We start from the raw sequence: 24,625 nt of genomic DNA on the forward strand, positions 1-24,625 counted from the left end.
GGGTGCGCCATTTTTGCTGGCTGACATGGGGAACGGAGTTAGGCAAGCCGAATTTTAACAACCACGCCATTCTCCTGACATGAAGCACTTCAAGGACAGCAAGTAAACCAGAGCGGTAGGCAATCATTTTTTCGCTTGAGTGCAAATTGTCAAATTTGCCCACTCGCTTGCAATTTTCCCGTTAAGAGGTTGTCGGCCAAACTCAAGTCCAATGGATCCCAGGACCGCTTGGATCCAGCCGGAGCAGAAGGGACCTGCCAATTCGTTATGGATGCATATTTGGAAAACGTCTCAGGGATTCGCCTCAAATACCGGCACCGACAACCACATTCAGAACCAACTCAACAACGTAACGTTAAACTCAATCTCTGCGGACGGCGAATACTGTCAGAGTGTAGCTTCGCCGCCGCTCGTTTCTGTAGTCGGGAAAGTAGCGAAGCGAGACGGCAGTGGAGAGAGGGGAAGCGCCCGGAGGAAAGGCTCCTTATCGCCGTCTTCCTCCTCTGTGGACTCGGAGGCCGAGAGCTCGTCTCCCTCCGGCTCCTCTCTCCAGATCGACAATTTAAACATCACCGAAGAGGCTAGCAGGTTTTTACACTACGGCGAACACGAGCTGGACGAGACCGACGTGAGGCGGCAGCAACCCCCTCCGCCACCTCCTCTTCCTCCTCCTCCTCCTCCTCCTCCTCTGTCTCTGCCTCTGCCTCTCCACGCTGCTCCCCAGCATTGTCGCAGCACGCAACAATCTGGCGGCCACACCCCCGCCAGGATGAAGAACCAACACGCGAACAAGCAGCTCTATTATAATCAGACGTCGGCCCGCAGGAGGCATCTGAACCGAGCCAACTCGTTCCACGGCATCAACCCGCTGCTGGGCCACGGCTGCAGTGGACAGCACGCTGACTCCTGCAGCATCTGGAAGACGCGCCACTACAGTCCCGGGGTCAACGGGTAGGTAGTGCTTTACAGGAGAGCTGTTCCCACAGGGTTCCTCAAAGTCTACTTGTGGACTTCATTCAGTTACCGCTACTATTTATTGCCAACCAATGGACATAAATTCTATATAACTATGAAGAAACAGATATATTTCTCGTACAATTTCGCAGTTAACACAATATTTATCAATATAAAATATACTCACCAGAGATGCAGATGCATCAGATGTTCTTTCTGTGCAAGGTACTGGTTCTACCCATTCAGAAAGTAAAGTAAGAGTGTACAAAGTGCTCCCAAAAATATATGTCCCCCGGTTGAAACAAGCCAGCTACTGTGTTAGTTTGCCAAGCCTCGTAAATTCTAGTGTTTATTGACAAGTGTGCCTTGAAAATTATTTTTTCAATCATGTTTGACGCCAGACTGCCTTATAAACCAAGAGGGATAGGCAGACGAATCAGAGGACAGGAAAATGCCAGAGCCAGACTGAGTTTTGTAAGGGAGCAGGGTGGTGGATCAAAGAGCTGTTTTGTTAAAAATAAATAAATAAATCAACAATGAGTGTGTGGTCAGAGGCAGAACTTAGGATTCTGAAGTTGGCGCGCAAATATTAATATAGCACCGTATTGAAGTTGAATTCTGACTCAACCACATAAAAAAAACACACACACACACACACACACACACACACACACACACACACACACACACACAGAGACAGTAAATGCATCTAATAGTTTGGGGCCTGCAGGGAATGCATTAAATTCCCTGACTTCAAACCACTTAAATATGTTATATTTTCTTTGCCTCCATCAATCTGGTAAGAACCTGATGAACTTTTTACATTTAATTGCAGGTGACACATTTACTGATTTATTGGATGATATTTACAACTTAACACCATTAAACTGAAAGCTGTTCTATGCAGTTTCCCTAAATTATATTAAAGCAGTGTAACTGCTTCATGGCTTGATTTTACCTTTTCTTTGATAAAACAAGGGCATGTGTAGTTCTCACCCCAGTTACTACAAATCCTTTGACTATTCAAGTTCCTTTTTTGGCATAAAGTTGTTGCTTGTTTTTTGTATGTTTGATTTTGTTGTTTTTCCCCCAAAAGGCAACCAATATAAGTTTAGTAACATTTACTTTATAATAGCCCTGTTTGTTTCTTCCTGTTTTCCTGTTGCCATGTAGTCTCCATGAAGAGATAGTTGACTTCTTCAACTTCATGTCACCGCGTCCTGAGGAGGAGGCCATGAGGAGAGATGTTGTTAACCGGATCGAGAATGTCATAAAGGAACTTTGGCCCACAGCGCAGGTGAATGTTGGAAGATGTTACTTGCGCACACAAATGCAACTTTAGGTCTGCATATGAACTGTAGTTTTGCAGTGAAAAGATGATTTGATTATCCATTGTGATATATGATTCTAGGACAAGCCTTTGTAAATTTGTGTTGTTTTTTTTTTTTACTCGATTACATTTGAATAATACTTCACTTTCATATAGTTGCAGTTACAAATTTGTATTTTATTTAATGGTATGATTAGATAGTGTGACATCAAAATGGACATCACAATTATGTCCAAAATAATAATCAATTATTCTGGTCAAAATTGAACCTCGATTATTAATCGTGATTATCGTGTTTATTGCCCCTTTTTGTTAAACAAGTAGTCTACAAACAAGGCTTCAAGGCATGATATTTACAAATAATAATAATAAGAAACTAAAATAAATAAATGAAGTAAATAATAATTAAAATAAATTCACCATATGACCAATCATATTTTGTTCAGAGAAAGGCAGAAATGCAATCAACTAATATTTGTCTAACCCATGTGTTGGCCACTGGTGACTCTGGAGCCCCATTCAGCTCTTTCATCCTAATGACGTGGCTCTGCATGGCTTGCGAAAATAAATAAATCTTGGTTCGGACCAACTACGGACGGCTTGACAAGCGACGCGTTTTGGATAGCAGTCAATGCAGTTTACACAATTGATATTTGAAGCAACGGGACATGAAACACGACCCAGAATGACTCTTGCCCACCCCTGGTCTAAACAAATTTAGCCTTGCCCAATTGAAACAATATCTTTTTCTCTTTCACGAGAATTTCATTTCATCAACTGTTTTAAGTTGACTACTATGATTAGTTAAGTAAGCTAGAGCATTCTGCACCCCTTCAGTCCTTTTCATACCAATATCAACCAGATGACTTTCTCACTCATTGTTTCACCCTGTAATCCACACACACACTCACACACTACTGATTTTACATGTACTGTACATCTGAAATTGGTATTGTTTGAATTTGTTCCATAGGTGGAGATATTTGGCAGCTTCAGCACAGGTCTCTATCTTCCAACCAGGTAGCTTTTACTTTAGTGTCTGATCTTCTGTTGTGTACCGTATGTTGTTGTTTTAGGGTTGGGTTCAAAAACTGTTTTTGTGTTGTTGAAATAAAGAAGCAAAATATCATCTGTTTGGCATTTTGGGGAAGATTTCCTGTTGACTGAAAACCACATCACTGTTGCTCAGGCAATGACCAATCACAGCTCTCTTGTTATTATTTTGTTTAATTAGTCATTTGACATTCAGAAGCTTAGCTGTGGTTGGCCGCACCTTGATCCTTGAGTTTTTCGGGTGTAGGAGGAGGAGCTCAACTTGTTTTGTTTGGGTTGTCAGTGACATCGACCTGGTGGTGTTTGGTAAGTGGGACCACCCCCCACTGCAGGAACTGGAACAAGCACTTAAGAGACACAACGTGTCCGGCCCGTATCCCATTAAAGTTCTTGACAAGGCTTCTGTGAGTCACTCTGATCGCCACGGCATTTTGTTTGGGTGTTGATTATTTCATTTTGTCAGTTGCTGTGAGTGCTTGTTCACGGGGTCCCTCTATGTGTTTGCCCCCGCTAGGTGCCCATCATCAAACTCACGGACCATGAGACGGAGGTCAAAGTTGATATCAGCTTTAATGTGGAGACTGCTGTTAAAGCAGCACACTTCATTAAGAGCTACCTAAAGGTAAGAGTTCACATCTTACATCTTTAAGTGATTTCTACCAGTTTATCATCTTTTGTTTCTTCAACACACTTGTAGAAATACACTGTTCTACCGCCGCTGATCTTCGTACTGAAGCAATTCCTACTCCAGAGGGATCTGAATGAAGTCTTTACAGGAGGCATCAGCTCTTACAGTCTCATCCTGATGGTGATCAGTTTCCTGCAGGTATAGTTTTATACTCTATTTGTGCATTTCATTTCACAAATAATTAAAACATGGAGAAGACGATTTGAAATATCTCTGTGGACATGAAGTCCTACATCAAGTTGAGTCCAAAGAGCTGTATTAATTCGAAGAAGTGATTTATCTGGTACAATACAATTTTTACTCTCCAGTGTGTCCATAAAGATGCCCAATATATGTGTGGGGATACCAAGTTAGAGTAGCTTTTATTTTTTGGCTCCTGTCATTTAACTTTTTGAAAGGGTTCTCTCTCTCAAAGAAGAAGTGATTTCTCTGGTACAATACAAATTTTACTCTTCAGAGTAGCCTCGAAGATGCCCAATATACTGTATGTGCAGCGATACCCAGTGAGGTGTAGCTTTCATTTTTTTTGCTGCTGAAATTTAGAGCAAGTTGACTCCAGAAGGATCTGGGGGTAGATATCTGCTGATATCAACTGATCCTTATCGGAATCCACTCATTTGACGAATCCGACTCAGCTTCGTTGAATTTGCCCTCAGACTGGTTGCCAGATAACGTTGAATCTTTTAAACTGTGGCAGAAACCATGCTATGGCTGTAGATGACGTAGACGCACACATTTGTCACATATTCATCCACCACGTATCAGATTTAATGTGCGGATTTAATCCTCGTCGCTTGCATTGTTGCAGTTTTCTTTAGGTCCCCTTCGCTCACTCTCATCCTCCCTCACCCCTCCCAACTTTATGGCTTACTTTACTTTTTCTTGGCCTGGCTGATCCATGTTTCTTGGCCAGTGTGTGCAATGATGCCATCACACTTAATCACTACGTTGCTCAAATGGCTTAATATTAAGAGGAGCGGTGGCCACGGGTGTCATCCATCCATTCATAAAAAAAATAATAATAAAGCAACCAAAAAAAAAGAAAAACGTTTGAGAATTTTCATAGCCCAACAAACAACATATGTATTTTACATGAGAATTTGCGTCCATGGCAGGGAGTTAATAGGAATTGGAAATTAACACTGAATATAACATAGGTACTGTATGTTTATTTTTTATTTCACTTGTAGCTTCACTCCAAAGTTGTCATTGTGCTAAAAGCATTTCTTCTCTTATTCTCCTGCTTTGTGGTGCGTTGTTAATTTAAGTAAACTCTGTCATTGAGTGTTCTTTGTCTTGCTGATTTAGCTGCACCCTCGCATTGACACACGTCGTGCTAACATTAACCTGGGCATTCTGCTGATTGAATTCTTCGAGCTGTACGGACGTGACTTCAACTACATGAAAATGGGCATCCGAGTGAATGGGGGGGCCTACCTATCCAAAGAGGAGATGCTAAACGCTATGGGGAATGGGAACAGGCCATCTATGCTCTGCATCGAGGATCCAGTACAACCAGGTCAGCCCCCCCCCCCCCCCCTTAATTCTTTAAAATATACTCAGTTGACACATTGTTTTTGTATTTTGGTAACATGTTCTCATTTTATGGGACTGCTTTAGTTGCATCTGAAGTTAATGTGTTTATTTACCATTGCTAGGCAATGATGTGGGCCGAAGCTCATATGGCATCTTGGAAGTCAAGCAAGTGTTTGACTTTGCTTACATGGTACTGAGTCACGGAGTGTCTCCTCTTGCTCGGGCATACCCCAACAAAGAGTATGAAAGGTAGGCACGCTTTTTGTGTATTTGTGTGCCTAGGCTTGGGTCGATATTAGATTGTGAGCAAAAATACAGCAGAATCATGGTAGTAAAATTACAGCTTTACATGTCCTTTTTTTAATATTTGGGTTAAGAAGACAGGATTTTCTGTCGAGCAAAGTAATAGGATATTTTGTAAGTAGGAGATGTGTACCCTGTTGAGTGTTGTTGAGTGTGGTACATTGTTCTGTTTTTGTTTGTTGTGACTAAATCAGTGTATCACAGGAGCTTTTTTATGTTATTTTATTTATTTTTTTAGCCCTTACTGGCTAGAGTTAGCATGGTTGCTCTGTCTTCTTTCACTCACTGCTCACCCCTCCCATTTCTGTTCTTCCACAAACAGGAAGGGAAAAGCAGCTGGCCTGTCATTGTTAAAAATAACGATAACGAGGTGGTTTGGTTTTCTCTGCAAGCAGCCAATCATATTGCATCTGGTTACAAGTCCCCTCCGAAATAAAATAAAAGCTTATCTCCACTGACTGAGAGTCTCATTTGAAACCTTGACTCTTTAAAACCGTCAAGCCAGTACTCGACCCATGCCTGTGTGTTACTATACGTATATATGGTGTTCAGCCAAAAAAAAAATCAGTTTTCCTTAAGACTAATATATTTCATTTTGTTTTTCAGTACTTTAGGCCGTATTATCAAAGTTTGCCCAGAGGTTCTGTCCTATAGAGACTGGACTATTAAGACGTGGGGAGCTAAGCAGTATGCCAACCAAGAGAATCATGGTGAGCTCTTTTCTCAAGTAACTAACTGCCTGCTACAGTAACTGTCTTATTTGAAACAAATTAGCTTTTGAATCAGGGTTTTGGGTTCCTGGCAATGCCAAGATTTAATTTCACACGATACTCTTAACATACCCCGCTTACTGCCTGAGGAATAACTGGGATAGGGACCAGCCCACCCACGACCCTTGTGAGGATAAGTGGCTAAGATAATGGATGAGTTTACTCGAAACGTTTGGTTCTGTTTGGCTTCTGTTTTAAGTTGTCTGGTCACCCCAGATATTGATCAACTTGCAAATGTTATATGAATAGTGGTGTGTTGTTGGCTTCCAGATATTGAGAGCTGTGAGCAGGACCTTGCCAGACTGATGCTGGTTTCTGTGGAGGACCAGCGGGACACAGCCTCCCCCCTCAGTGCGGAATCCTCCTCGTCCTCTCCCGTCTTTCTTAACAGCCCTCAACACCATTCTTCATCCTCTTCGCCCAGCTCAAGCTCATCTTCCTCCTCTGGAAGTGACATTGTAAGGCCAAATGTTAGTTTATCTCAAAACGTTGACTAAATAAATAACCATCACTCTGCAGCTGTTTTGAAAATGTCAGAATTATGTGGTCAGAGCATGTGTAGTATTTGGAGCCCAGTTAACCTTTTTTTCAACTCCCAACTCTAGAAAGTAAATTGCTGTGTTTCCTTCAGGAGTCAGATCCTCCTCCAAGCACTAATGGAGTTCTTCCCCAGTCCCTCAACCTGGCCTCAGTCCATTTTATAATGCAAATGGCTGCACATCCAGGAGGTTTCATCCACACCGCACCGCAGGTTGGTTTCACCAAACCATGATGATAATTTAACTGGTTAAAGTGTACCTTTGCTGCTACAATGGAAACGTGTATATGGCTTATGAAGTCAATCTACACTCCAATGTGTTGTTTGGTTTCATTGGTTGTACTAAAGCAAGCCAATGAAAGGTGATGATACCTATAACTGTGAAGCGGTCCATACTTGCCAGCACTGGAGACATCAATATTGGGTCTGGCTGCTAGACCATCTCTTGTTCAATGGGCATCGTGTTGTGAGTCAAGATTTTTTAGAGTCAGTACTGATGAATTGAAGGACCTTTCATCCGCATTGACTTTGGAAAGTCGTGGTACTAACTCATTGAGGTTTTGCAACAAAACATTTCATGGTTTTACATTTCACATTTTCAGATCCAGGTTTCCCCCTCCTGAAAACCTAACCATTTCCTTTCAATCCCTCTCTGATTGGCAGTTCTACCATGAGACTCTCCCATCCATCAGCATGGTGCACCGGCATCTGGCACAAACTGCAGTTCCCCAGCAATCCAACTCCACAAGCCCTCTACCCAGCCCTCTCCACCAAATCCACCACCCCAGGATGGGAGGGCAGCACCAGCACACGTTTAGCATTCGGCCAGAGTCCAAGGGCTCCTTTGAGCCAAACAAGTTTGGCTTCAAGCACAACCAAAGCAGTAGCCTTCGTGGTCAAAGCCACTCCCAAGGTAGTTTCAGTCCCCAGCGACGGTTTGTACCTCAGGGCCACAATACGGAACCAGGTTTGAGGAACCAGCAGCAGTATAACTGCAACACCTGGCGACGCAGGAAACGGGACAATCTCACATCTCTGAATCAGAGTAGATGAAGGATTGAAGCACTCATATGATCTACTGCTTTTAAAGGCCTGTAGTTGGTCATCACGGACTGTCTGCTGCATAATCGAGACATTTTTTTAATTTTTTTTTTTTGGGGGGGGGGGGCGATACTTGCTCTGGAATCCAATTCATATTGTCTCCGATTGTTTCAAGTGGCCAGTACTCAAGTTCTGCTTCTGTTCTGCCAGCACGAAGTAACCACTTGACTGTGGCAGGTGAAGGACACGATCTTAAGTCTTAACTGTAGTTGTTGAGCCTCAAAGGTGTGGCCTTCAAAAATACTTTCCGCCACATTGGAAGCACACCAGCACCAGAGTGGAGTTGACAACCAAGACTTGCTCCGCACCAGTGTCCCTTCCATTAAACCTCTCAGAAAGTGTAGTCATGTGCCATAGTAGTCAATGGGTTCATCGAACTTTGCTATTCGTCCCTCTCAGTTTTAACTCTATTAGGCCTTTTTAAGATATGTTTTTGTCCCCTCCCCCGACTACTTTCATACTTTGAATGCATCATTCCTTTTGCAACGCTCTTACAGCTTGGACTCCAGTCCTTTCGACTAAAGCGACGCACTACCTTTCTAGCTATGCAGCACAACGCTGACTCAATGTTTTCGGTGTGATGGCACAAAAACAGACCTTCTCAAGTGCTTAAACTGTGATGACTTGTTTGAATGTACTGAGTGGTGTTTGTGTATTGGAAGTTACGCTCGCTCATGATTGGTCACTGAGGGATTTTTTTTTTTTTTTTTTTTTGTTCTTGTTCACGTTGTCACTTTAATTTTGTTGCATTTATGTGCAATAGTAGGTTGCTTTTATTTAATTTATTTCACATTTTAGTTTTTCCTTTTTAGTGCCACTATTTTTCTCCCCTCGTTCTCATTGACCTGTGCAATATCTGGACTTTTAAGGGCCATGATTGAATGTGTTGCGCTTTCCAATTTAAGGGAGAGCTGGTATAGCGACATGAGAATTGTGCCAAAATATCTCATGACATTTACTGTATAATCTTCATCACGTTATGATCACTTGAAGTTTTTCCAATAGTTTATCCAAATACCCACCCGCACACACTTGTAGTTATCATTTCAAACCTGTCACTTTTTTTTTTTTTGGGTGTCTTTCCATGAGGACAATGTGGAAAGATGTATTTTTTTTAACCATTGACTGTATTTCTTTTTGTCTTTTGAAAACTATTTGGTGCTACTTATAACCAGCAAAGTGCTTTTGTTCCGCCTATATCTGCTTTAATTCTGTAAAAGCAAAAGGTCCACTGCCTTCTTGGAAGACCTATCTTTTCCCATACAAAGCAAAAACTTAAGTTCAATGTACTAGTAGTTTTGCTACACATTCATTAGCACGGCATCAAGAACCATCACATATTATAAAAGGTCCATGGCCCTTTACTCTTGCTTACATGTTTAACGTCCGAACATGTTAAACATTGAATGATTCAATATGATTGTTATGGTTATGAGCTGTGACTGGTTCAATGTTGCAGGAGTTTGATAGAGCTTTTAAAAGGTTTAGCCAAGGTGTTTAACCATCCTGAGTACCAAACTGATGCAATTAACCTTCTATTGAAATTGTGTTTGTTTTCGGTGCAGCTTTTCGTCAAGCTATCCCCAGATAATCAGTGAGTGGTTGGATCTTTGTACACCAAACCAGTCCCCATCTTATATCTGTGTAATTATGGATGTGTAAATGACTGACCTATAGATGTATCTTTTTTTTTTTTCCCAAGTCTTAAGTTTTTCTATTTTTTTAATAAACTTTTTAAATGCCACGTTTGTGATATTGGTCTGTATCTTATTTTACGTCAGTGCCCAAACTGATTTGTGTGCTTATCTTCAAAAAGTAGAATAAATACACTAATTGGAGAGTGCCTTTATTGTCATTCTATATAACTCAATTCTTATGAAATGAAAATGGAAACTGGTTTAACTGAATGTCAGTGTCAATTTAAAATAGTGACAATTATAAAAACTGCATCTAATCTGGATACGTTTGTCATTCTAGATTCCGGCATTGAAGGCCTGACGAATTTCAAATCATTATGAATGGTTAGAATGTATTAATTTTTAGAATAGCATTAAAATAAAATCCACTCGGTTGTGCACGGCTCAAGATGAGGTGAGCAAAAACAAACAAACAAAAATACTATGACTGAAAACATACGTTCTTTTGCAATGCCTTGTAATTCCTGTGCCACACAGAAGAGAGCGCTGCTGGACAATTTTCATTTGACGGTGCTAGTCCCTCTGTGCCTTGCGATTGGCTGACAACCAGTTCAAGGTGTCCCCCGTCTGCTGCCCGTAGACATCCGGGATAGGCACCAGCGCGCCTACGACCATAGTGAGGATATTTGGCTCTAGAAAATGGATAGAAGTTGTAGTTCTTTCTTTTTTACATTTAATTTTTTGGTCACATTCAAAAGGGAAAGGTTAATATTCAATTGCACGTCCCTCTGTCAATTTTATGAAGTTTACAGACCGCATCACTGCCTCCTTAAGGACAGTGACTAGTTTGTTTAACAACGGGAAGTGGAGCAGCTGATGCTCTGGTGCAGACAAGTCAACCCTGAGATATGATTGTGGATTTCATGACACATATTTTGCCACAGCCGCCCTTCACAAAGTCCAAATGCTCGGTGTCAACTGTCGAGACCGGTATGTTCCCTAGGAATTACAGTCTCTCGATCGGGACCTGAAGTGGAAGGCTGTCATCAACGCCATCCTGAAAAAGACCCAGCAGATAACTTATTTCCTGAGGCTGCTGGGGAAGCACGGCCTGCATCAGGAGACTTCTGGTTTGATGCGACCATAAAACTCTACTACACGCTGGTCACCACCTCATCTGTTCAGGTAGACGCGATCATCCAGGAACACTAAAATTAGCAGATATGCTAACAGCTTCTTCCCTCTTGCCATCAACTCCCTTAACAGTTGACTAGATTCCACAGTAGCACCTTGCAAATATTCGCCAGTTTTGCACATCCTTGCATTACTGTACTTTAAAGTTGTGCATCTCAATTATATCTTGCCAAGCCCCCCCAGGAAAAAGAAAACGTTTTGCACCCCTACTTGATACGCTGAGTAGTCTATACGATTTTTATCTATAAAAAATTAACGAGTATACCTAAACCTGTATCCTTTTAAATATGAACTAAACAAAAAGCAATCAAAATCAACTTTCAACAACTGTTAATTATTTTTACAGCGTTTATTTAGTCTAAAACAGAAAAAAATAACCAAGTGCATCAACATGCCTGAAAAGAAAAGATGAAAATTCTTATTATATTGCCATCAAAGTTCACATGACAAAAGCAAATAATTAAAAAGAAAAGTTTCCATCAATGCTGTCCAGTCAAATCAATGAAATGTTTGATATAGGAAAGAGGTTAATTCAGTACATACCGTGAAATAAATAGTCAGACGTGATTATCCAACCACACAAATTTATTTTGTTGCTCATCGAAGGCCTTGCCGTAAAGCTGCGTCTCATCATGCAGTGTTTGTCAACACATTTATTAAATTAATTATCTTCAAGTAGCAGATGGATTTGCTTAAGCGCTTCTGTCCGTCAAGCCACCAGAGAGAAAAAAGCAAATATGGAATCAATTAAAGATGTAACTGAGTTTGCTTCACTCAGCTTTAATGGCTGGAAGTAACATGGTTAAGTAAAGTGTTTTACAAAGCGTCACTTTCTACTTTTGTCTGTGGGTCTTAAGTGATGTTATTACAAAAGACAGGCAGACATGTCTATTTCCCAAGTCCAATTTTTTTCCCTACACTGCAAATGCAGCTTTTCAGCCAACCTCTACCTTAGGACACCTTTCTGAAACTTTTAGATGGAATAATATCTTTGTTAGTTTCAATGGATATTGTATGATCTGCCCAAATGTGTTGGTCAGAATCATGAAAATGTATTTGGGCAAAGAGAGAACGTTTTTTTGTTTGTTTTTAAATGAAAAAAAAAAAAGGTATTGGGCCTTGGCCTTTTTTTGTTTTGTTTTGTTTTGTTTTGTAAGTTGACACAAAAAAGAGGGAAATCAGTACTGAAACAAACTGCAGCTGCAATCAATGACTGACCTTGCAACTAATCACAAATCCACTAGCCTAATGTTTAGACTTTCTGTTTTTCACATTAAAATCCAAAAAATATGGTACCTATAGTCAGCGCGTTGAGTGTGTGTATGAAGGAGGGCTTGGCAAAACATAATTGAGAAGCACTGTTCTAATCTATATAAAGTCATTAAAAAAAATCCAAACACTTTTTCTTTCTATTCATCCATCATCCGTCTATTATCTGAACCACATATTCTCTTTAGTTCAAGTAATGTCTCTAATACACCTACACACTCTTGCATCTTTGATATGAGTTATAAAATTCTTTATTTACAATGGTGATATTGTTCATCTTTGATCAATAAGAGGAGAATTATTCAATTTACCAATCCATACATGCACTGCACTGTGTGCAGTATATCTGCATACATCTCATTGCATCTCTTACATAGCGGGAATGGAAAAAACAAAAATGTTGCACTATGCACTGCCAGAGGAGTTACTGGATACTATATAAGCAAACTGTGGATCTGTCACGAAATTGGAAACCATATTAAAACCTCATGCTTTCACAGCATTACTGCTACTCTACAAATTGTTAAGTAACTCCTGTAATATATGGAAAAGAAATCAAAAATGTATCTGACTTCTGCAAGTGTGATCTGTACACTTGTCCAAACAACGACCCATTGTGGGTGGTTAGAAATGTTAAATAGATTAAAAAAAAAAAAAAAAAAAAGCTTCTTGAAAACATAACAAACACAGGCTGTCAATCTTTTAGACCAGGCCTTTTATTACAACTGTCATTGTGACTACAAAATCAACATTGCAGCACAAAACAAGCGAGTTGTTGGCGATGCTCTTTGGCCGGATCTTTAAAGGTATATGGAAGCTAGTGTATTAGCCACAATTACACACAGTATAATAATTATAATAATTGAAAACATTAATATTCCATGACTGCAATATTAATCAGATCAATATAGTTAGAGAGCTACTAGATATATTGAAGTGATTTTTTTTGACGATGTATTTTTCGTCAAACAACCAAAAATGACCTCCAATAACACATTTTCATCATATTCAAAGCCCTCTCATTGCTCTCATTCCATAAAAATCATCCTTCAAGCTAGCATTGTGTTATACAAGGAAACACTTGAGCAAAATAAATCTGGCATTCACTCTAAATCACAATGCAATTCATACAAGGCCCAACAAATCTCTTGAATCTATTGAATATAATCTCTTTGTGCCACCCATCAATCATATCAGCATGCTTTGGGAGGACACTGCTCACATAAGCGCTGTTAACAAAAGAATCATACATGTTACCCAACACATGAATTAATTGCACCCAGCCATCATTTTCATTTCTACTTGAAGATATGTGGTATAGAGGTAATAAAGAATTCCAGTAATTAGCTTAATATGGCACATCACTCCATTACAGCATGTACAAGAAAATGCAGTAGGATGTATGAAATTACGTCACGACGGGATGGTTAAGGGACTTTCGCCTATATAGTGCTTTTCAACCTTGCTACTGATGACCCAGCATCAGAAGCAACTAGGGGTTCAGCGTCTTGCTCAAGGATATTACAACATGGTCATGATTTTTGGGACGACCACTCTACCACCAAGCCATGCTGGCCTTACAGCGCTATTGTATGCATGGTTTAAAGGTCATTATTTAGATCTGCTCTAAAGCATGGTAAAATGAAGTGTCATTAAAATATTTTACATTGCATATATTTGCAAGTATTAGGCCATTTTGAATTTGGTGCAATGCGCTCCAAACAGAAAATTGATGAGCAGGATAAATTGGAAACCAGGCGTGTCAAACCCATTGTTGGGAGGGCTGTATATCCAAGCAACCCTGCAATTTGAGAGATCTTGAGATGTTTATTTATTATATTACTTTTAATAAGCCAGTGAAGTGTTTGAACCATACAATACTTGGTAGACACATCATATTTTAATGACAAATGTCACATTAACATGTTCAGAAAGTCCAGTATGTGATGTCTTTCAAGTCTTCAACATAGAAGAAAAATTCTAGCACGTTGACTCAACTTACATTTGTGGAATTCTTCTCTTCTTCAGCAGAAATCAGGGCAGTCTGCATAAATTTGGTCTCTACTTGGAAATAAAATGTAATACAGTACGGTACATTGTATATTCTCACTGATGGTGCCAAAACTATGAACCAACATATGTAAAGTTATGTACTGAACAAAAAAAGTGAAATAACCAATAGCATGTTTTATATTATAGTCTCTTCAAAAAAACAACGCTTGTCTTTACGCACTCATGTAATTCTCTCCCTGAGCTTCTGAAATGGTTTTTACTTTCTGGTGTGCCTTTCTTGCTTTATCACTGGGATTCGGACCATCGCTTGTGTTGTGTAAATGTCAGGGTACTATACAAGCGACCGCTATATTGGGCAACTGTTAAACTTCATTTTATGGCAAGAACCAATTGGATAACCCCCCCCCCCCCCAAAAAAAAAAAAAAAAAAGTGGGCATATATGGATGGATGGATGAATGAATGAATGGATATATTTCCAAAGTCAGTAGTTCTGGTGGAAACTGAAAATATCCCACTTGCATTGCAGATATAGTACATTACACTAGCATTTTATTGGCTTGATTGACTTGACGCAGAAGCTGAAATAATGGTTTGGTAATCAGTTTACTGTTCAGGTTGAAATACTTGATTCAGACCAGATGTTAAAAACCCCGCTACGCAAATTGTATTGTGGCAAAGCACTTGGAAATTACATACAAGATTGTACTCATTGCATCACAGCTAACACACTGTGACACCAGATGACATCATTAATGAATCCTCTGCCACAATTTTTTATGCATCAAAAGGGTCCTTTGATGCGGCTTTGTATCGTTTCATCTGTACATCCTGGTTATACATGACGCACACTTGGAAAATTAAACAATTAAAAGTAAGTCACTGCTGTCAGGAAAACTTTGCAGTGATGTTTGATGAAGGATCTGAATCCTCGCCCGGCAAAATTAATCATCCAACATCAATTTACTTGTCACGTTCTCCTCTAGTATCCCACCGCTGCAGGCTGAGTTTAGCTCAATTGTCAAAGTGAAATACAGTCCCTAAACCACCTGAATTTCACACTGTCATTCCCCTAATCTTATTGTAGGAGCCAGCAAGGTTGGATCATTGTAATAAATAACAGTGTCTGTATAATACATCATTTAATGCTGAGCATGTTGGCAAATACCCCACACTATTGTATATTCCCCTCTGGTAATATTGCTGAGGAAGTTGTAACTGTTAAAACCCAATGCAGTATTTATATTCATATTCTCAAAAAAAAAAGGAATTATATTCCCATACGTCCATCCATTTATTTTCTATAACGACTTATCCTCACTAGGGTCACTGGCTTGCTGGTGCCTATCCAAGCTGTTTACAGGCAGTAGGCGAGGGACACCCTGAACTGGTTGCCAGCCAATTGCAGAGCGCACAGTGACAAACAACCATTCACGCCTAAGGACAATTTTGAGCAATTGAATACACCTGCTCTGAATGTTTTTAGAATGTGGGAGGAAGCCGGAACGCCCGAGGAGAACCCATGCGGGCACAGGGGAGATGCAAACTCCACTCAGGAAGACAGGAGCCTCGGAACTGTGAGGCGGACGTGCCAACCACTCTTTAATCCTGCTGCAAATATATCTGTCGTATAATTTGATTTTCGAAAAAGTTTGTTGTTTGTGGAATAGGTTTTTATAATCAGGGTGACCATGCTTGAATAAAAACATTTGATAAGGCCTTCTAATGAAAGTGGACATTAATCATTAAAACACAGGTTATATACTAAATCATGCACACTAGTGGCATACTCTACTTCTTTAGGTCTAAGATTGAATGATAAACTGGGACACAGCCATTCTTGAGATTAACCATGAATAAACAAAGATAAGTGAAGGTTAAAAATGAAAAAGTTATGTAAAAGCATTGTTGGGCTTGAGCTTCATGAAAGAATGCTTTCAGTCCCATTTACTCAGGACTCTGGACAGTGAACACTATTACTGCACTTGACTTGTATTTTCTCTCCATGTACTGTGCTTTTAGTATATAAATGAAATAAACAGGTTTCCATGGAAACGTGTATGCTTTCAGGTGACTATCACAGCAGCACACTTCTCTAAAGCTAATGAAGAGGATCCAACTGTCAATCAATATTTCCCCATCTTAACAGTTAGCAAAACCATTTGTAAGTGCAGGGGCCAGCAAACATTAACATTCAAAGAGCCATTTTGACCTCGTTTTCATAGATAAGACACACCGGGAGCCGCAAAGACTTTATTAAGTATGAAATGAAGATGTTAATATACATATATCAAACATATTCTTGCGATAATTTTGGTAACGGGGCCAGTGGGAGGGTGGAAGCGGACGGAATCATTTAGGTGTTAGCAGCCAGAGGAGTTGCTTGCAGCAGCTTTAGTTAGCCAAGTTTGTACCACATTATTTTCATTAAAAGAAGCAAACAGACCAAACCAACGTCTGAATCCATCCGTGTTCACAAAAATGAGCATGAAGATGTGATTCATTCTGTGTTAAGAATTCTTCAAGCACTCCAGTTTGTATTGTTTACTCACCTGTGTTATCTTATTTTGAAATATCTGTAAGGTCGCACTGTATTTCCTGTTTACATTCTCCATTTATCCTTTAGTTCTTAGTGGTGTTCATGTTAACAGAGGTTGCTAGCTTCTTGGTTTCAAGAAAAGAACTAGCAGACTGACGAAACGTTTGGGGCCATCCTTGCTCAAACGCATTAAGATAAGATTTATCGTGTGTTAAGTATTCTTCAGGCGCTTTAGTTTTTAATGTTCAGTTATATCTTAGTCTGAAAATGTTTGCTTTTAATCTGGAAGGCCTCGCTATATTTCTGTTTTCTGCTTTTACTTTCCCTAAATTGGTTGGCTGTCTCACGTCACGTTTTGTGTACCGTCGCACCAAACACTTTCTATAGATGTCACCCTACCACCCAATCATGCAAATGCCATTGACTGCAATTCAAATGCACACTTGTTACACCGTCCACGTAGTTCATCTGAACCAAGCATTATTTATCTTCCCAAACTACAGAGGGCCACAACGTAAGGATGAAAGAGCTGCATGCGGCTCCGGAGCCGTAGGTTGCTGACCCCTGTGCTAATGGAAAAACCTAGAAGGAACTCCTACGGATATTTGTCCTTCTCTAGAAATGTGTGGTTAGGTTAGACTTTATTTTGAGTTAAGTTTTTTATTTATTTATTTATTTTTTTTGCTGGAATCAGGACTAGAAAAAAATTGGTTTTTTTTCAATCATCAAGACAACCAAACTTTGCCAAGAAATGCACAGAATTTGAACTAATTTTGTTGGGTGACACTACATAATAACTATTTTAACCTCACATATTATTGAAAGAGTTTTATAGAAGAAACTCCAACTCCAGTGCCATCCTTGCCTTCTTGTTATACTTCCACATAGCGACAGAAACAACAAATTAGTGCCAGCGCACAATTTGTCTCAGAATCATTTTAACCGCCAAATGGGCTTCCCTGATTAACAAATTAAGAAGTTGGCTGGCACTTGAATTTGTCTTCCTTCTGTTTGGTCCCATAAATAAACACAGGGCCAGTGAAAACAACAGCGGATGGGTTGAAAATAAATAAAGTCAAACATATCTTTGTACACTTGATGAAACCATTGAATCAATAATTGCAAAGGAGAGAATGGCTGCCTTTTAACAATTGCACGTGATAAACAGTGGAATTAAATGCATTTCTTGTAATAACAACATGCAAAATAGCAGAGGTGGGCATTTGACACATTTTTGCTGGTCCGTCATTCATCATTCGTCAGAACCCTGCATCTCATTTTGCCATCGTCAGTCTGCCTTTGTTTCCACAAGCCAAACCAAACTATAATTGTCAGTCCATCGTCTACTTTTACCTTCACTTCTACCATCGCTCAGTCAATACGAGAGGTGGGCATTTGTGCATGCAGAATCATGAAACAAAACTCACATACTGTATAAACCACCATATACCTGCAACACACGCAGCAAGGTTTTACTCAGCTTCCTCTACTAGATTATACTTTTTTATTAGCTATTTCTTAACACTAATCTTACGCACTGATTGCCATTTGCTGGCTAACAGCCAATTCATTCATTCATAGCATACGTACCTATTAAGCAAAATGAGGCAACAATCTCTTAACTTTTAACAAGAGTAAACATTGCTTTTTACTTAAGGTTTGTTCTTACCTGTGGCATGAAAGTGTTGCGCAAGATTGCGTACGTGTATGCATTTCACTTAAACCAGGACTGTGGTCCACACAACAAAGAATGAAATGAACTGGAATCATTTGGGCAACCATTCATGCCATATGGGAATCAGAAAGACCTCATAAAATCAGTGTGATGTCATGAGGTAACGCATAGCATTAACAATGTTATAGTATACTGATGTAGACTGGAGTCATGTTAAGTACTAAGTGACTACTCCGGTACATTTACTGTATGTATTATGAATTGCAATAAATGACATTTGCAATCATTATTCATATATTTAAATGCAGGTAATATTAGTTTAGGCTTTTCAAGCATTTTATCTCAGCAGGTGCATCAAGCAAAATCTATTTCCAAGTGGGCTGGACCAGTAAAATCATGGTATATACAGTATGTATATAAGTCCCAGTAACAACTATTGTGAATTATATCGAAATTTTTGCTATGCAAGCATGTTTGGTCCCCATTCCCAATAGTGGGGGTCAGCTGTAAATTTATTGTTGAAAAATTAATAAATCAATAAAAAAAATAAAATAAAATAAAATAACATATATTTTGGTCCCCTATAAATCCCAATAAATACTGTATTTTCCTTAAATTGCATGAAATGAGTGTAAATGTTCTTTTATCTTTATCCCCTTTGTTTATGAAATACCTGTTTTCCCTATTATCCGAGACAAATAACAACTCACGCAATCAAACCTAAAGACAATTTAATATGTCCAATACACCTGCCATGCATGTTTTTTTTGGGAGTGTGGGCGATAGCTGGGGTGCCCAGAGAGAACCCATGTGGGCTCAGGGAGAACATGCAAACTCCACACAGGAAGGCCGGAGCCAGCTGGATTCAAACTCGGGTCCCTTAACTGTGAGGCGAATGTGCTAACCAGTGTGGCAACGAGCCACCCTTATAATATACTTTGTAGAATAAACAATAAATAAACAAACAAATAAATACAATAAACAACATTTCTAGTGGCAGAAAAAAATCCAAATATTTGGTCACCAACCATTTGAAAACAATGACAGTGGAATCAAAATCACACTTACACACAATATGTAAAGTGGTTTTGATGGAAAATAATGTCAGGGTCTTTAGCTGATCGCCGTGATGCTTATGGAATGACAATGGAGGAGCACAAAATTACAAATTATATTTTACATGATTATTGTGGTCATATTAATAGAAATATTCTATCAATGGATATCACCCATTTTCCATAGGGAGCCCTGAATTTTAATGACTATTTTAACAACCAGGAATCATGCACGATAGGCATGATTTATGAATTATCCATCAAGGTTTATGTTCCCTCTGATCTCGTTATGAAACTGAATCATTCATTGAAGTCATTTTCAAAGAGAGGGTAAAAACAATGACATCATTTTTTGTTTAGTTGGAAAATAGTTGCTACCGGTGAGAACAAATCATAACACAGCAGAGAAAATGGTATGACACTACATCTTCTTCTTTTGGGTCCAAGACACACGCACGCGCGCACACACACACACACGCGCTTGCACACACACACACACACACACACACACACACACAGCAACAACATAAAGTAACTTGAACGCCTTGCTTGTTGATTTAAATAACTATTTTTTTTTCTGTTAAAGACAGTAATGTAAGCATATTTTGCTAGGTAACTGTAGTGCTAATTTTAGGACCTAGTAATAAAAACAGGAGCTCACAGTTGTCCAAGCACAAATGTGAATGAGGGAGCCACATCATGGTAAAAATTTCCTTGAGGGTACCTGATGTAACAATGGCAATACATAAAAATAAGCAATAACCCAAAGATCTTTGGAATGTACCTTGGTTTTGAGTTCATGGGTCAGTTCACGTTTGGTACAGAACAGTTACAAAATGAAAAAGAAAACTTCTCTGTCAAGATGAAAAGCTGTAATGACATTGAAAGCAAAGCACAAGTAATTTATTTTTCCTTTGAGGAAATGCAAAGCTACAGTCTTTAGCTGGACCGCAGCACTGTTACACTGTGTTTTTCCCCCTTTTTTTCCACATTAAAATATTAAATACCTAAATTCTCCAAATATAAGACACACCTTTTTGAAGGGCAAATGTATGGGTGCGTCCTATAAACGGTGAGTTAAAAATGATTATTTTGTTCAATGTGAAACAATCCAAGCAAGATTTTTCTGTCAGCTACATAAGCTATGTTTGATGCATGTATGTGCATTTTTATATCGTCCATATTCTTACTTACAGTATTTACTGTAACAAGACTAGCTAGAGGACGTATGTCAGTTCGCTGTTAGCAGCAAGTGCCTGTTACAGCTAACAGCAGTTCGTGTTAGCTGAGGTTGGTATCGCAATATTTTCAGTAAAAGAAGCAAGCAGACTGAATGACCGTCTGAATCCACTATTGTTCACACACAGGATTATTACTAAAATGTAGAGGACCGTGTAAAAGTTATGAGTGGCAAGCTTTGCAGCCAAGATCTCCGGTTAGAGAACATGGAATGGTATTCCATTTGACTCGTTTATTAATTGCGGTCTTTTCGAATACGCACATGATCGTAAACTTGGTGAAACATGGATGCTGTGCAACTTTGGGTATTTAGGGTAAAATAAACTCAATCTGCATTGCAAGGAAAAGGAAAAACATCTACTTCAAGCACATTCAAAGTTACTCTGGCGTTCACTGACCGCTAAAAATGTGGGAAATCATATATAACTTACAGATAGCAACACAAGAAAATATGAAGGTTTTACAAAAGATTTATTCTATTTTGCTATAGTTTTCACATTGTTGCTAAAATGTCGGTGGGTCTTTTACACGGTAAAAGAACAAACCACAATTTGACCCCAAAACTAAGGGTGTGTCTTATACACAGGTGCGTCCTATATTTGGGGTATTATGGTGTTACCATGCCTTTTCAACTATACAACCAGTGTACACAGATTTTGAACATATTTATTTCTATAAAATCAGTGTTTTTGATCAATGCTTTTGAAAAATTAAAGCAGTATAGCTGGTAATCAATACCCTTACCATTGCAAAGACGTGCTGATACATATGTGCTTGCACTTAAAGCACCCAGTTGAAAGAAACTGTGTTTATTTTTTGTCTTTTTTTAACCTTTACTTAACCCCGGACAGGTCAATATCTTCCAGCCGCTTCATTACCGCTTGTTTTCATGCGTGAATGAAAGCCAGCTTTTTGCCTTCCTTTTAGTCCTATTTTTGTCACTGTTCTTGTCACCAAGGGGAAAGAACCCCATTATAATTTTAAAATGAATTCAACCAACTCAGCAATCAACAATCACACTGTGAAACTTTTCTATAATGAAGAGCAGGCACTGTTCTAATTTAATATTAGCTTTTAACATCACCTTACAGTGCCTGCAGATTGATTCATTGTTGCTCATTTGTGTTTCATAAAACAAAGCCTTTGTCCTGTCATTGTTGAGTCCAAGTGGAACCACACGATAAAAACGTATGACATGATAAAACCGAGTCAGAGCTTTAGAAACCTTATCCAGGCTTAGGCGGGACAAATACAGTAATTCCTTATTTGTAGTTCTGAGAGCACGGGTGACAACTAAACTGAGTGAATCAATGAGCTTTGTGCAGCTCTTGAATTAAAGTTTTATTGAGTAGTAAACTAGGAGAGCACATTTCAGTGGACAAACATAGTTAGAGAAATCTATGTCCTTGTCCGCAAAAACAAAGTCAAGTCTAGTTTTTTTACTAAACTGTGTAGCAGGCATGTCCAAAGTCTGGCCCTGAGGTCAAATGCTGTCCGTGGTCAAATGCCGCAGCCTTAGTCAAAAAATGAATGCTCTGGTAGCTCTCTTAGCCAGCATATAATATACATGCTAATTGCAATTTCAAATACAGCCGCAAGAGAGCAACAGCACGCAGTACAGCACCAGGACTCACACGCATCAAGCTGAACATTTTCAGCATCAAATAGCGATCAAGAGCTAGTTTATATCGGGGATGTATGATGTATTTCTGTGGAAGTCAATGGTCACTAGCAGGTACTAGCCGGATTATTAATTTAAATTCAGGTTTCGGTCATTTTTTAACATTATTTCACTTTGAATATATGTTTCGCGGCTTGTCTGTTTTTTTTTTTTGTTTTTTTTTTTGGGGGGGGGCAGTATTTGATAATAAATAGACTAGATCAGTGGTACCCAACCCCCGGTCCGCAGGCCGGTACCGGTCTGTGGATCAACTGGTACCGGGCCGCGTGGGCTGCACACGAAATAATGTTTTGGAGATGATTTAGTTTAATGGTGCGCGTGCACCGAACGCGAACGAGGCGAACAAGCGGAGCGTTTTGTATTGTAGTCAATGGAGTTCGCGTGACTGGCCGCGAATGCACGTCGGGCGACACGATGAACGCGAATGGAGCGACGCGAATGGCCGCGCACGGTCACGAGAAGCGCCTTTCGAGTCGCCACAACCAATCAACTTTGGGAACATTCAACGGCTCACGCAGGGGGCAGGAATGAATCATGGCGGCCGCTTTGCGGTCACCGGGAGCGATCCAACACGGCCCAGCTGAGCTTTCAATACGAAACAGAGCCAAGCAAGAGCCCTCACCTGGCTTGTTGAAAGGTGGAAGCGAGAACTTGGGACAATTGGTACGTGCAGCGTTTGCTTCACTTAACAACTGTTGAACCCTAGTTACTGTGCTAAGCTAACAATAGCGCAGCATTGTCAGCACAATATTTAGCATGGTCTCGGCCATCCGATTGCGACATTGAAACTTTTATTTTTTTGGCAGGCGAGAATTGCCGCAAAGAATAAAGGTGCTATCCGTGAAAATATTGGCTCTGTCACATCCCAGAAAAGTGAACGTTCTCAGCAATGCTCTTTGTTCCGGATCTACCGTGAAGTGCACAGCAAGCTCGCCCCCAACCCCTCTCATCTCGCGATTAAAAAGAAAGTGGACAAAATGTTCATACCATACCCTGTCCATACGTTTGTGATGTGGTTTTTAAAGCAACCAGCCCGGTCCGCAGTCTAAATTTAAGGCGGTGATCAAAAGGTTGGGTACCACTGGACTAGATTACAGTGGAAGATGGTTGCACTGAACCTACTTCTTGAATGCAGGCAAGTCAATGTCTAATATAAAAAAAACTCAGAGAATTAACTTCGTTTTATTAGGATCACAACCACTTCAGAATAAGATTACACCCCTATTTTTGAGATTTAAAAATTCTGTGAAGATTTATTTTCAAAGATATGCCATCTTTCAAATGAACTCTTTACTGGCGAAGATGATTTTTTTTTTCTTAGTATTTCCCTGTTATAAAATTAAAAGTTCTGGGAACCTCTAATTGCCGGTGGTGATATTTCGTGTTTGAAATGTAATTTTCACTGGTGAATACAATTAGTTATGTAACAGTTTTTAAAGTCTGATTTTAGAGCTTGATTGACAAAACATGTCCTAATTCAAATGTACCCATGGTCACGCTAAAATTTTGCCGCGAAATGGTCGAGTACAAACACCCCACCCAATAAAGAAGAGCAAGTAAGCTACAGTAGAAAGACAGAGGTTAGACAGAAATGACTTATGAAAAAAAATGTTATGTCAAGGTAGGATGGTAGTGAGAGCTATGGGAAAATGTGAGAATGAAGTAGGAGGCAAAGACGGAAGTGAAAGACGATGGAACGAAGGTGAGAAAAATGACCACAACAAAAAGCTGAGAGGGGACGATCAAGACACCGTCATGTGCTCTTAAGAAAAGAAAAAATTAAATAAATATGTACTGTATACACTCCTATGTTTTATTATAACAGGCAGCCAAGAAAAAAAAAATCACAAAGCTATACAGCAAAATTATCAATCAAATGCTGCTTTTTCAGTGTTGTTGCTTAACCAGTTGTGTTCAACAAGGTTTGTTGTGTTGCCAACTTGCTACAATGCCTACATGTTTTCCCACAGAAGATGCCGCACTCTGTTTTAACTGGTTGAAATAGTGTCACACAATTGAATCTCAAATGTCAAATAGTCTATAAAACCTCAA

General features: G+C 39.5%; 1 protein-coding gene across 1 annotated transcript; it reads left to right on the forward strand.

Annotated features, from left to right (window-relative positions):
- On the forward strand, window positions 1-10,017 carry LOC148425617 (terminal nucleotidyltransferase 4A-like). Its single transcript, XM_088411905.1, has 13 exons — window positions 1-115; window positions 187-951; window positions 2,128-2,251; window positions 3,258-3,304; window positions 3,621-3,741; window positions 3,852-3,959; window positions 4,035-4,163; window positions 5,334-5,544; window positions 5,684-5,810; window positions 6,471-6,574; window positions 6,905-7,092; window positions 7,266-7,385; window positions 7,836-10,017. Exons 2-13 carry the CDS (start codon window positions 212-214, stop codon window positions 8,223-8,225), a joined length of 2,409 nt encoding a protein of 802 aa, XP_088268031.1. The 5' UTR covers window positions 1-115; window positions 187-211; the 3' UTR covers window positions 8,226-10,017.
- Window positions 10,018-24,625: the final 14,608 nt, after the last annotated feature.

This window comes from Hippichthys cyanospilos, chromosome 3 (assembly GCF_059441005.1).
Source record: "Hippichthys cyanospilos isolate Australia breed blue-spotted pipefish chromosome 3, RoL_Hcya_1.0, whole genome shotgun sequence".
NCBI classification, from domain to species: Eukaryota; Metazoa; Chordata; class Actinopteri; order Syngnathiformes; family Syngnathidae; genus Hippichthys; species Hippichthys cyanospilos.